This window comes from Perissodus microlepis, chromosome 18 (assembly GCF_051167445.1).
Source record: "Perissodus microlepis isolate ML-2025 ecotype Zambia chromosome 18, ASM5116744v1, whole genome shotgun sequence".
NCBI lineage: Eukaryota > Metazoa > Chordata > Actinopteri > Cichliformes > Cichlidae > Perissodus > Perissodus microlepis.
The window spans coordinates 12,960,202-12,974,818 of NC_140478.1; the positions used below are offsets into that span (position 1 = coordinate 12,960,202).

The 14,617-nt window shown below is 40.7% G+C and overlaps 1 protein-coding gene across 2 annotated transcripts in view; it reads right to left on the minus strand.

Moving 5' to 3' along the window:
- LOC146367454 (ephrin type-A receptor 3-like) overlaps nucleotides 1–14,617 on the minus strand; it is a 78,711-nt gene that overhangs the window by 21,989 nt on the left and 42,105 nt on the right. For both annotated transcript variants that reach the window (XM_084913538.1, XM_084913537.1), the window contains exons 8-10: nucleotides 14,208–14,320; nucleotides 12,829–12,991; nucleotides 10,318–10,426 (exon numbers count right to left, since the gene is read on the minus strand). In XM_084913538.1, coding sequence (XP_084769664.1) covers nucleotides 10,318–10,426; nucleotides 12,829–12,991; nucleotides 14,208–14,320 — 385 coding nt within the window. The remainder of the gene's footprint in view (nucleotides 1–10,317; nucleotides 10,427–12,828; nucleotides 12,992–14,207; nucleotides 14,321–14,617) is intronic.

The following is a 14,617-nucleotide window of genomic DNA, read 5'->3' on the forward strand; positions in this document are numbered from 1 at the left end:
ACACGGTGCAAAACCTGACATGGCTGTGGCTTTTGTTTTCCCCTGACAGCTGTATCTATGTGTGTGCGTCTAAAACAGATATTTAATATCTTCAATTAAATGCAGCTGACCTGTGATTGCTCGACTAAAGCCGCTGCAATAAGACCTTTCCATTTTTTTACTTGCTAACTTTAGTGATTTTTCACGTTTCACTTTTAAACGAAAATTTAAGAATAGTAGCAGAAAAATTGCACAGCTGAAAACAAGCATTGCACTGTCGATACTTTGCCATGCTTAAACAGTTTAAACAGTTCATCTGCTCCTCCAGTCGAAGGTCATTTTTTTCCCCATACAGTCTAATCTGTTCCATCCATTGATCACAGCTAGTATTCAATCCTAGCATCTGATGTGGTGTGGTTAAAGTCGAGAAGATTTACAAAAATCTTAACCAAACAGTATCTGTTTTAACAGAGTGACAACCTTCCCCCCGTCTGTTTGCTCTCAGCGTGTTGGGTTTGGCGTCCCAGTTCAAGAGCTAATAAGCAGAGCAGTGAAAGACATCACAGAATAGCACAGCTTGGGGTGCTTTAGTGGCTTCACAACTTAAGATTATTTTGTTTCCCCTTCCAGGCATCAACACAGTGGTGCACAGTTTCAATGATTTATCCACACACTGCATCCACCCACCTTTCTGGCTTAAATTATTCATATCCATTTTGGAATCCATCTTCTTTTCTTGTCATTCACTTGGGATTAATTAACCAAATCTTAGAATATCAGTCTCAGATACTGTGTGCTGTAGGTTAAGATACCCTTCTTTCTCTTTACAAGTGATACAGGAGTCAAGGAGATGATATAGTTGTGTTATGTTTTATAATTATATATACACTGACCAAAAACCGACTGAGTGCAACTGCTTAAAACACTGTGTTGCCCGTGACGTACCCTTGTTCAATTACTAGTTTCTTGCCGCATGGATTTACCATACGTTATGAACACTCATAGAGTCTGGTGCAGGAACAGACTTTATAATGAGGAAGTCCTCCTGGATTTCCACTAGCGGATCCTCGATCATGCTGTACTGCACTGTGACGTGAACGCTCCTGGGCTATACTTTGCTGCGTCTGATTTAAAGTACACCCACCAATCACGCAAAAACACACATTAATGGGGTCCTGTATCAGTATCAAAGCCGGGCTCTCACCTTTCTCTCTGCCTCACTGTTCCACTTCAGTGAGGACAACAGGCTATCCCTGTCCTCCAAAGCCACACACTCCACATTTGCATATCAATTTACTTTTTAATATAATACTCTGTCACTCGAGACCCATTTGTCATTCGGCGAGCAAGCTTCTACCCTCGCAGAACTCCATCCATATATTATTTTCGTCGTGGCCCCTCCCCGTTTTCTTCCCTCTTCCTTTCCCCCGCTGCACTTTATCTCTCTGAGGTGTTAAATTCTTCCCTAATTCTGCCTTTAAGTGTCCGATTGCCAACATGTCCTCTCTTTCTTCTTTTTGTTGCAATCCATTCATCCTCTCTGAACAGGCCCTGACTTGTGCTCTTTATGTAGTTGTGCTGCTTTCTTTGTCAGAGAGCAAGATTCACCACTAGGAGCTGGAAGGGGGGATAAAGAAAGATATAGGGAGAAGGAAAAGGAAATTGAGAACGAGAGTGCTGACAGGCAAGAATGCACAATAGGGGTCCAAGCCTGCATACCAACTAACAAGCAATCAGATGGAGGGGAAGAGTAAGGCGAGACAGGAAGGCAGCCGTAGGAATAGAAACTCCAAGGTTAACATAAGTGATGTGGACAGAGAGCGGGAGAGCAGGGGCAGCGTTTGTGCTGCAGCAATCTGAGCTGAAGGTAAAGCAGAAGAGAAAGAAGAGATGCAAACGAAAGGGGGAAAAGTCAAACAGATAAAGCAGCAAGGAGAAGTAAAATCTTTATGAGCAAAACAATGAAGAATGGAAACAATCCAGTGTAGGCTGTATGAACCGGGGATACAAGGAGACAAGAAGAACGGGATCAGCAAACTGTTGTTCACCCCTTAAGGAAAGAGAAGAAAGAGAGAAAGAATAAAAGACTTGATAGACAGATTGAGAGCAGATGACAAAAAGAAGAGTGTCAGGCACCAGTTTGGCTGCAGGACATGTCCTGAGAAAGAAAGAACAGCATCTATGTGTCTTGGCTAAACCACAAGGTAATAGGAAAAAAGAAGATGAGAAGAACTGGAGAAATTAAGGAGTCGATTGGACAAATAACAGCTGTGTTTACTTCATCTTATAAAATACATCATATTCACTCAGTTTTTATTCATCCACGCATTCCTGCTCTAAATGAAAGGAAGCCAGATCATTTCATATTGTTATCATTGCAGATTACTGCAGTGTATGATGGCAAGAACACACCAAAAAACTTGGCCAGATTTTCAGTTCATTACAAGACAAGCAGAAGATATATCCACACTGAAATGTACTCAAACAGACACTTTGGGGTAGTCAGCCCACTTGACTCCGGGAGGGTAACAGAGCACACAGAGGTTAACTCACATGGAACGAGGTGAATGCTCGATATCAGACTGTGCCGTTGACATTAATGTGGGCTAAAATATCAGACCTTCCGATGTATGTATCCGTCTTTACTATTAAAGTTTAAGTGATACGTCTCTCCTCAGGAGGTCAGGATTGCAAAACCTGTAAAATCATCTGGCCTCCTGCATGGATTTTGCTTTGCATGTGGGACATATGCACATTTTAATTTTTCTCATTCTAATTTATACTTTAACCAATTAAATTTGTGTATACAGTTAGCTATTTAATTACAATAAAATAAAAAAATCTCAGCATTTATTTTGTTTTAGCCGTCACTTGATCACTGAGAAAATATGGTTGAAAGTTATTACACAGAGGTTTCTAACACATTACACACACTACACTAACCCCTGCAGCGCCCTGTTCCAATGATTGTTTTCCTGTGTGTTTGTAAGTCATTTTGTCCTCGTCCTGGATATGTCTTTTTTCAATTGTTGTCCTGTTTTGTTCATAAATAAAGTAAAAAAAAAAACTAAAAACTATTTTTAATCTTCATCAGTATTTCACAGTAGCCCAAATATAGATGCCACATGTGTATGAGTGCAGGAAGTGTGAAAAAGCAAGCCCCGTCTTTCTCTGATATTGTCAGTGTTATGCCAAGTCTTCATTTTTTGGTCTATTAGCCTCGGGTTCCATTGCTGCTTCCCATTTTCCCCTCAGTCTGACTCCAAACTATTGAGAGAAAGCGAGAGGGAGACAACACCATCGACAGCAAAGAGCTGTGCTGATTTGTGCTTCCTCTGATAATTGAATTAAGTAGTCAGTGATTCTGCTGTCATTTTATTAGACCGGGGCTGGACTGGGCTGCTAAAGCTCATCAGTGCAGTGTGGAATTAGGACAATGACCACTGTCAGATATTGATTGTGTCCTCTGTTCTGTAATATGTTGTTTCAGAGGATGCAATAGCCTGCAGCTCATAAAAAGCTATTTTGTCAAAGAAACATTAACATCTCTCTATGCTAAACATTGAGTGTAGCATAGAGAGAAGAAAAAGAAAGCTTGGAGGTGGAAGCGCATGGAGCAGCAGAAATATGAGAGAGACGAGTTATAGCGAAAGAGTGAGAATGCAGGCAGGGTGGAGTGGGTGGAGATGAGTGTCAGGGGTGATTTGTGACAGAATAGCGGGAAGAGTGAAAGGGAAGGTTTACTAGCTGGTAGTGAGCTATGATGTATGGTTTGGAAACGGTGGCACTAACAAAAAGCCCGGAGGCGGAGTTGGAGGTGGCAGAGCCGATGATGCTAAGATTTTCATCTGAAGTGACCAGGAGGGACAGGATTAGAAAGGAGTATATCATAGGCACAGTTCAGGTTGAGCAGTTTGGAGACAAAGTTAAAGATTCAAGGCTGAGATGGTTAAAAGAAAAAGTGAAGAGTGGAGAACAGTGCCACTTGAGAAAGAACCAGACAGGGACGCAAACAGGCTGATCAAACAAAAGGAAACTTTGGCTGGACAGTATGAGGAGATCGATTTTTCACAAAAGGCAGAGAAAGTTCGAAGGGATGAGAGCGATGCAAATACAGATGGTGGAATAACCTTGAAACTGAGCAGGACAGAGGCCACTCTTTGAAAAAGTATAAAGAGAAGGTCCAAAGACATAAACAAAGCAGAAATGTGAAGCAAAGAGAAGAAGCCAAAGATGTAACCTTAGACTAGTTTTAGCTTGAACTTGAATGTTCGGGGGGGTAATGACCAGCCATCTTTTATAAGAAGTTAGAAGTCGGCTGTCAACTAAAAAATGGATACACTCGAAGGTACGGAAGAGTCCAAAGAGGATCATTCATGTAAAAACTGCATTCATTTCCTTTCCTCTCTTCTCCTCCTCATCTCCTCGCCTGTCACCTCCTCTCTTCCCTCTCGTCACCTCTCCTCTCCTCTCCTCTTTCATTTCCTGTCTCTCCACATTATTTTCCCACCGCTAATCAGAATGACTAGAAAAATGAAATCAGTAAATCATTAGTCACCCCTCCAGCATGACACAATGAAATGACACATCTATCCACACACATAAATAAAAAACACCCTGCTGTGGGCATCTGCTCTCGTCATTACTTGTGATAATGGTGATTCCATTTAATATCAAGCTATTAAATAAAAAATAATTACTGGGAATGAAATCAATGGATTAAATTCACTCTCATTATTTTCGCAGCAAAACTGAAAACCTGAAAGCTTGAGCGCCGACAAACACTGAGGTGATTGTGGATAATTAATTGAGTCAAAGCAGCATGGTATCAAAAAAACAAACAAACAAAGAAAGACAGACTGATTTTTAAAAGTTACTGAGCGTCGATGAACAGAACGAGCGAGTACGATTTCTTCTTCTGGCTCTTTTCATTCTCCATCTTGGCTGCGTCTGGCACCAGCTCAGCACTCTCTGACCACAGTGTAAAAAGATTTACTCAGCTCGGGCTAATTATTAGGAAGGGGAAATGATTAGCTGAAGAGTTATGACTAATAAATCTGTCTATGTTTCATTAACACCCTGTTTGGAAACATTTCATTCCGGTGTCTCTCATTAAAGAGAGTGGAGTCGAAGAAGGAAAGGAAAAAGAAGGTAGGGGAAAGAAAAGGTAGGACGTGAGGGAATCCTAACAGTGAGGTCTGAAGCCGCGCTTTGGTAATGGGTGTAATGTAGCAGAATCTTTAACAGCACGGTGAAAGGTCAAATTGTACAGGATGCAAAAAGAGAGGGAGAAGCATGTCATCTGTATCATTAAGTGAAGTGCATTTTGTATTTGCAGCGAGATCCGTGTGAAACTAATTTCCCTAATGATGTTACTACACTGACGCAACTTGATTAGGTCATGTTCGTAATATGTGCGCTTATATAAGTGTGTGTGTAGTGGATAAAAGCTTTTAAATGCACCATAAAACCCTGGATGAAAACAGTTTTTGAGGTTTTTCAGATGTTTATAGGGCATTTGATCTGTCCCACTGCAACATCTGCTCATTTGCATAGATCCTGCCTGATACATTCTTGCACCTGCGGCAACTAGCTGCTGTTATTGCACTGTTTGCACGCTACTTTCTAGGCATTCTGCAGACAAAGCTGTATTTGGCTACACCCTACAGTTTAGCTGCATTCGCTGAAAGCGCCGCCATCCAAGCAATACGTACAAATGACACCCTTGCATATGTCTACACGCATGTCGCCAAACCTGGCCTGTTTTCGATTTTTACACAGAACCTTCTGGCTGACAAACCATTATTAATGTTATTATTGAGCAAACAGACCAACAGCACCCACAGGGGAAGCTGCATTGGCTGATTTTAACCTCAATCAAATTCACCGTTTGGAAATAGCAGGTGTGTTGCTTATGCCTTTGTTTTTTTTCTATTTCCTGGGGTGGGGGGTTCTAATTTTTTTTCATTTTTTCGAAATACAAACTGAATATCTTTTTCTCACGGCATCTTTGAAATACAAAAACGGCCCCCACCCCCAACACGCTTATACATTTTCGAACTGTTTTATACTCAGCGTTGTAGATCTTCAGCCTCCTTCTCTCAATGCGTCTTCACTCTGCTCTCTCCTCTCTCAGCAGCGTGTTTTCATTAGCACATGCCTCACGTTTTTTTCATCCTTCCTCTCCTCTTTTGTGTCATTAAGTTTTTAAGAATAACCCTGGGCTCCACAACAGATGCTGTGGTGGTAAAAGAGCTTACACGCACAGACACGATTGCACATCAACAGGATATGCTATTGTGTTTGCGAGGTAGAGCTGTTACCGCTCTCTATTAGTGAGACTGAAAAGTCTTTCTCCTACTATGACAGCTTACTTTCCTTTGTGTTTCTTTCTCGCCGCCTTTCACCTTTTGTTATTCCATACTCCGCTTTAAAAAAAAGTTTCCTTTCTCAGAAATAAGAATAATATATAACAATGAAGATGATGAGATTCGAAACACTGCAAGATGGCGATCAGCAGATTTCTGTTAGATCCCAATTCAATGGAAAAAGAACAAAAAACACAGCTTTGGTAAATAATAGTATGTCTTATTTTGAAGTAAGATTCGAGTTGGTTTCTTTTTTTCATATTTCTTTTGACGTTTTCTTTAACAGATTGTGACCCTTGACTCCCTGCCGGATATCTACAGCTCTGACAACAGATGTGATCCACGCAGGGACAGACTACAGACGAACCAACTTAAAAAAAACAGGCATGACATAGATGGAACAACTTCACGCAAACTTCTCGCCAAAACTCCCACTTTAAAAACATGAAAACAGAAAGAAAGAGAAAAACCTGGCATATAACCAAAATCTACAGCTGTTCGGAAAAGGAGATGGTTGTGAGGCCGAAGGATCATTAGACTGCAAACAAAGCAGAAGCACAAACACACACACACACCGATGCTGACAGGCAGAAGCTGTAACATGTTTAACAAGGAACGAGCGAAAGTGAGGAACAGAGGAGAGAGCGTTTTCTGAGTGAAAGGCCATCTGCTGAATCCATGGCTATGCCAGTCGCTTTCTAGCTCCCCATCGTTCGCACCTGCCAGCACGCCAAAGCACCCTGAGGAGGACAAAAGCACCTTCGCATTTTGCACACTTTCACACACAAACACACACCGTAATGCGTGTACTCGCCTCGCAATAATGGCACGCACACAGCAATAGCGGGTGTGATTTGTCAGCGCAGCGCTGTGTCTGAGGAGCTTTCGATGTTTTTCCATGTTTTCCCTCCTGCGGTAACAATAACATAACCGCTCTTTAATAAACGAGAGCAGGACAGAATAGAATAGCCGCAAATCAAACCGTTTATGAGGCTGAGCTGTTCAGCGCGCAGCCAGGAAAGGCTACAGGAAGCCTGTATGTGCTTCTGTGGCTGTGAAACTTATATTATAGTTGAGCGATAGGAAGCGCTGATCACATGGTTCAAAATGTTGTCAGCATTCTGGGTTTAGTAAGGCCCTTTTTACACATGGTTTTAAAATGTATTGCTAGCAATAAGTTTACAAGTGGACAGTTAGGAAATAGTGCTGTTTGCACCTGTGTCATCATGATCCTCCAAGGACTTCCTTACTGTATATGTCAAAGAGCCCCTGTGCATCCCTTCATTTGTTGTCTATTGCCAACCAAGTTCCAGGCTTGTTTAGCACGAGCTATAAAAGACAACAGAATGTTTTGAGAAGAAAGGTGTGATTTATTTCAGCATCTGAGACTGCCATTTGTCAGGGTGCAGGATAAGATGAAAAACAGCCACCACATATGGACACATTAGCATTCATACCATGTTAAGAAGTTGGATCAAAATGCATTTCTGCAGTTGCTTACATTTGTTCTTAGCGCCGCCCACTTGCGATCTGACTGCACTTCCATTCAATTTAGTGATTACTGGGGGAAATTATTTACACAGCGAGTAAAGGTTGGGAAGCTATGGAGAAAAATGCACCACACACGTCTCGTGGAAAATCAATCAAGAACAGAACAGGAAATGAAAACTGAGGAGCCAAAAGACGTTTGAAATAATGAGAAAAGCAGAAGCAGAGAGAGTGAAATTAGAGAAGGGAGAATCTGACTGATTGACAGACACGATGGAACGGGTGAAAAGAGAGAAGAATGGACAACACGAGGAGACATTTGAAAAAATAAAAATGTTCTCCCAATTCCTCAGAAACCTCAAGGACGACACTCTTATTGCACACAGAAGTGCAATCGCCCACCCATCAGCTCTCCTAGTCTTACTCCACGTCTCTCTCTACTCTTTCAAACTCGCTTGTAATCTGCCTTTTCATCTTTTACCCCTTGCACCTCTGCCTTCTTCCCCTGGCTCTCCTTCTCCTTCCATCTACTTTTCTCTCCTCCTCTTTAAAGCCCACCTCCTCTTTCTCTCTATCTCTCACACCATCTGAAAATGTAGCTCTCTTGTGGCTCAAACATACTTCAAATGTACTTCTCCCCCCCTTTGCTGCAGCCTGTCATTCTCGCTGCCTATCTAATATGTTTATTCTCCACTTGTGTGTCTCCTTTACCTCGCTTCTGTCCATCTCTCTCCCCCCTGAGCTCTCTCTCTCCCGCTCTTGTCTCTCTAGTGATGCAGCTTTGATCCTCGCTTCCTTCCCCAGTTACAAATGCACTCCACCTATGCACGCATGCACACAAATACACACACGCACACACACTCTTGACAGGTGTACAGATGTTGTTTAATAGAAAGCAGTAATCAACACTGCCTTCTCCCTGGCATCCACACCTCTGTGAGTAAATGAAAGAAAGACAGATACAGAGAGAGAGAATAACAGAGGAAGAGAGGGAGACCTTAAATTGATGGCAGTGCATCGACCCCTCTGTAAAACCTAGTTAACACCTCGCCAGCCTGTGAAACCCGATTAGACAAGCGGTAGTGTGTGTTTGTGTCATCGCGTCGCGTTCAAAGCACAAAATGTTGCACAGGTTGTTTTTCTTTGCAGACGGACAATCCCATTACAGGCTCTTGATTAAAAAAATGTTGATGCGATCCCGTTCACGTGCCTTGAGTGCAGTGTGCGTCTGTGTTTCTTTGCTGATTACCTTCCTCTTACTCAATAGTGAATAGAGCACTCAGCTTGATAAGCAATCACCTGAATCAATACTAATCTTTTAAGCGAGAGCATGTGCATGTTTGCATGGATGCATAGTAGCAGAGTTCTTAAAATGTGGCTAATCTCCTGTAATTTGAACTCATACAGGATAAACATTTAATTACAGGTACAGTGAGTCACGAATGCCTGTCATCCCTACTTCTCTCCCCTCATCCATTTCGTCCTCTCTAAAGAGCCTTCTTTTAACTTACATCCTTTCATCTTCTAGCCTCTCAACCAATCTGCATTCTTTTATTTTCCTTTCTTCTTCTCTCACGTCCTTCTCTTCTATGGCCTTCTGTGAGCCAGAGCATTACCAGCAGTCTAACCTTCAAAGAGAGTGATCATTGAAAGTCCATGCTCTTCACATACAGAATAATACGGCCTTTAGTTGGACTTTGGCGCCTGTGTAAATGTCAAAGTTGGACGGCCTGCTTTGGCACACCCATGCGTAATCCCTCAGAGACAGACAGAGAGATATGAAGAGCGCTTAGCTTGCGTGTGCATGAATGCACATGTTCATAGGGCTCACTGAATTTAAGTTCAGTCAATTTCAGCCTAAATCTTTTTTGTTGGTGACTCAATAATGTACAACTACTGAGAATATAGCTGTCTGGAGTTTAGCTCATTCGCTGTGTTAGAGTGGCCAAAAAACTGTATCCCATCAATTTAAAGGGTAAAATTTCTGATATTTTATGTTCTTTTTATATATTTCCTCAGGCAAGCCCGCTGGTTCATACTGAACAGGGAAACTGTTTAGTCAGAAATATTATATAATTTTATTTTTTTTAAATAACAAAAAAAGCATTTCTTACAACTGGCTGATTTTTTTTTAACAATTGTTATTCCAACGGAGTAAATATTGTGAAAAGAACTTGAAATTGTGGCCCATTTTCAGCTGCGTTTAAGTGCGCCTTTGAGCAGCACTGTGTGAAACTGACTCCAAATAAAGTCGCCACATTCAGTGCATCAAAACAACGTGTCACCCACAGCAACAGTGTAGCTCATAACTGTGCTTTTTAATAGTTGTTGGACAACAATAAAGGTCTGTGGCCCAGCGAGACAGTAAGATGTACCAGGCTTTGGCTACAGGGATTATTTCCAATACATTTAAGAATGGTGACAAAATGACATAATATTAACAGGGAGGTAATTGCCAACCCCTTCTTACTGCTGGCCCTACCTTCCGCTGACAACGAAGCAAGTCACCAGGAAGATGAGGAGAACAATTCCCCCTGCGATCGACACAGCCAGAATGGTAGACTGATTAGGGTCCCCTATGGCCAAAACATCTACAAAAGAGAAAAAGTGAAGACTGTTATTTAAGCAAGCATAAATGAGATTGGGAAAAAAAAGTCAGCAATGTTTTCTACAGGGGAAAATTGACAGAAGAAAATACTAAGGAAGGCTGGGAGTTAAAAAGATAACAAGTGAGAGTAAAAAAGTGGCGGAGGAGGATAGAGATAGAATGAAATATGATAGCAATAGAAAAAGAGGTAAAAGACAGAGGCTGAGGGAGACTGAAAAAAGAGAGGGCCGCAAACGAGTAAAGGAGAGAAAGGGAGGTGGATGGAATAGTAAGTAAGGTCCTTGATGAAAAGCGCTCTCCCTCTTTACATTCCCTGCAAGGGTATGAGAGTAGACATGAAAGCTATTCCCATTCTTCTGTGCTGTCCAAATGGATATGTTAACATTGCACATAACAAGGCTACCACCGAGAACTTTCTGCAAAGATGCATCGATTTTTACGCCACACCAATCGAGCCATTACTCAAAACAAATACCTCATTTATCTGGTTTAGCTAAGCATGGGCAGACATGTGCGACTGAGTGTGTATGCACTGCATATATGTGTGTGCTTGTGCCTGTGTTGAAGAGGCAAATTAAAGCTCCAAGGTAAGTACAGATAAGCATTGATCTCCTGTTATATTTTGTGGTGCACACGTACTCACCCCTTCTTTAACAATCAATAGAATTGATCTAATTAGATTACTGAGATATTGGATTAGCTGCATAAGGCAGATCCTGTATTTTAAAACACTGAACTTGACTGTGAACCTTTATTTGAAGGCACAGCAACAGCTCTATATGCTTTTGAGCATAGAAGAAGTGAGATCAGAATTCTCCGCGGATTCATCAGCTGACATTCTATAAACTACTGAGTATTTTGGTGACAGCCAAGAAAAGATAATTTACACCTTGTTGTATTAATTAAAATTTGATACTAGGAATTGAAACCATAAACTCAATAGCACACAAATTTAAAGAGGTTACAAATTAATTTAACTGTAGGTGTATTTTCCCGTAGACTTGTATAAACTCTAATTTCTTTTTGCCCTCTACTGTCACCCTTAAAGAATGCATAATTTGCACAACTTGCGTAATTGTTCTCATTTTTCATGTTTTATATAAATGCTCTAAATATCGAGATGTATATGTTGCATTAGTAGGAGCAATTTAAAGGACAGAAATCATCTTTCACATCAATAGGCATTTGTTGCAGGACCAAGTTTTTAATTACTTTAATTGATTACTGAATTACTTGAAATGTCATCCGTATGTATGCTATTCGTATGCCTTCCAGACAGCGTATGGTGCAGTTCCAACCATTTACACATGTATCCCCCTCTACTTTCCTCCACTTTGTCTTGGAATCATTGATCACGTTGAAGAACACATTACGCAACCTCTAAAGTAGAAAATCCTAGCACGCACAATAAGGTGATAATGAAAATGAATGACCCCAACCTTAACATCAACAACAACAATAAAAAGAATGGATGAACACGGGGAATTTGAAAACAACATGACAGAGAAGCAACACAAAGCTGTTTATGAGGCCTGAACAACCCCGCTGAACTTAACCAGGCATGGATTTGCCTTTGGTATAAAGTCTTAGTCTATTAAAATCTAAGTATAAGGCAACATTTTACTTGGAATAATCCATGTATTAAGCTGTCAAATCAAGTTTTCATCTGAACTGCTACAAAATGGCACATAATTATCATTCCTTCAATGAAATTTTTGCCTTTAATGATGACTGGATATATATATATATATATATATATATATATATATATATATATATATATATATATATATATATATATATATATATATATATCTCCAGTGTTCTGTGTGAATCACGATTTTCAATCCAACGGCACATCCTTCCTTGTGAAACTGGCTTGTCTCCCTTTCACCTGATAAGTATTCCACAAAACTTTCGAGCCACTGGTTCAGATACATAGATGACAACCTATGAGACTGCCAAGGTGTCTCTGTCTGACAGCAGAACTGAAGAAGCTGTTAGGATGAAAGTAAGATATTCCATAACCATACAGTCGATTGATTTAAACAGCAGGGATGACTTCAAATCTTAGTACACTTGATATAATATGGATGTACAATTTGCTTTAGAGGTAATCTTTGTCCCGTTTTTTTTTTTACCAGCACTTTTAGATTTCTAATATTGAGAATGCATACTGCATTTGAAGAACAGGCGTGTATTGAACATGGACTGGCTGCTATTCCAATTTTCAGCTGACCACATGGAAATTTAGTAGGAGGAAAAGAGATGAAAAAAAAAAACAAATCAACTGGACAAAGTGGGACAAAACAGCTGGGAGGAAAACTGAAATATCCGATTTCATATAAGTAAACAAAAAATCTTTTATTCCTTGTTTTACTGTACCTTCGTGACTTGTTTCCAGCTCAATCTCTCCACCGTAGCTCCCATACCCCCCATCAGTCCGAGCCCGGACCCTGAACACATAAGTGGTCCCAGGTTTGAGCCCTTCCACTGTCATCATGTTGGAGCGAGTCTTCAGAACTGTATAGTTCTGTTCTCGTTGGTTCTGGAGCAGAAAAAAAGAGTGAAACAGTGAGTGAAAAAGGAGAGAAACTTAAAATAGATGATATTAAGTGCCCAAGAAATTAAATGAGTCTGGATTAAAAAAAAAAAAGGTTGAATATACAAAAACCTCTAAAGAGGTTTATACAGAGCAAATAATAATATATAATATAATAAACAAAAATAGTCTGAAAATAATAAAAACCTCAAATTGTTGAATTTAAATGTCTCCAGGGTCCAAATACACCTCACTAAGTTTTCATTTGTTCATCGCTGGACCATTTGGTGGCATTTATACATGAGCATCTGTCAACTCTCAAATCTTTTCCTCTCCACACTCCAAAGCATTATGCGGTTACTAGTCCCGCTTCACTTCCTTCCTCAACTACCTTGTGGGTGTGCGTGCACTTATATACATGTGTGCAGGAGGATGAATAAAGAATAAGTGTGTCTGTCAGTAAGCTGATTCCCTGCAGAGAGGCTGATACTCTACCTAATGGAAGACACTTTACAACACGGATTAACACTGTTTTGCTGGTAATGCCTGCCAGCCCACACACACACATGATCAGATAGCGTGCACGCACACAGACACACAATCTTGTTCCATCGTCCACACGAGGACACTCATTAATCTAATGCAATCCCAAGCCACTTACCCTGATTTAGAACATCAAATTTCAATGCTTTGTCCTAATCCCAATCTATTTCTCAACCTTTTTTCTAAAATAAAGTTTTAACCCTAAAAAAAACACCTATGGGGACTTGTTTGAATGCTTGTCCTTACTGTGACGCAAGTCCCCATATGTTGGTAAGTATTTAGGCTTAAGTCCCCACCGGAATATAAAAACAAGCTCAAAACCCCCACACATACAGAGACTCAATTTCATCACCTCATCCAGGTTTTACGAGGTTTGTTCAACAGATGTTTGGTTAATTAGCTTGGCATGAACAGTAAAGGAGACGCTAGTGATAAGGCAGTGAAAACATAGAAAGGGAGAAACTGAAAACAGGCATTGTAGATGTTTGTAATGAACAAGTCATTCGTGACATACCCAAAGGCTGCAGTACAGACAACAAGAAGATTAGAAAATATGTAGTGTTACGGGGTACTCGAGATATTTTCAGCTGCGCATAATGACATTTTGGGAGAAATACTTATTTAGGTAAGACAGTTTACCCCACTTGTGCATTTTAGTGTATGTGTAGGTCTTTCTCACCTTCTCATAGTAGATAACCTCATATTCCACGATCACTCCATTGGGTCTCTCTGGGCCCTGCCAGGCCAAAGTCACACTGTCCTTGCTCCGCCTTTCCTTCAACACTACGCTGACTATAAAAAATAGAAAAAACAAAGGGAGAAAGCGTGAGTAAAAGAGAAAGTAGAGCTCTACGAGACAGGCTGGTGCAGGACCATGACATGAGAAGACCCATACTGCAATATGTGAGAAATTTTATTGTGTTAATGAAACAGCTTACAAGATGTGTGACACTCACGTGTATGTTATCTGCTCATGTGATCAGTGCAAACCCCAAACCCTACGACTTCCGATCCATTCACACATCGGAGCAGATGCTTGTGCGGTTTGAAAGTGTGTTTGCTTGTGCATGTGAGTGTGTGTGTGTGTGT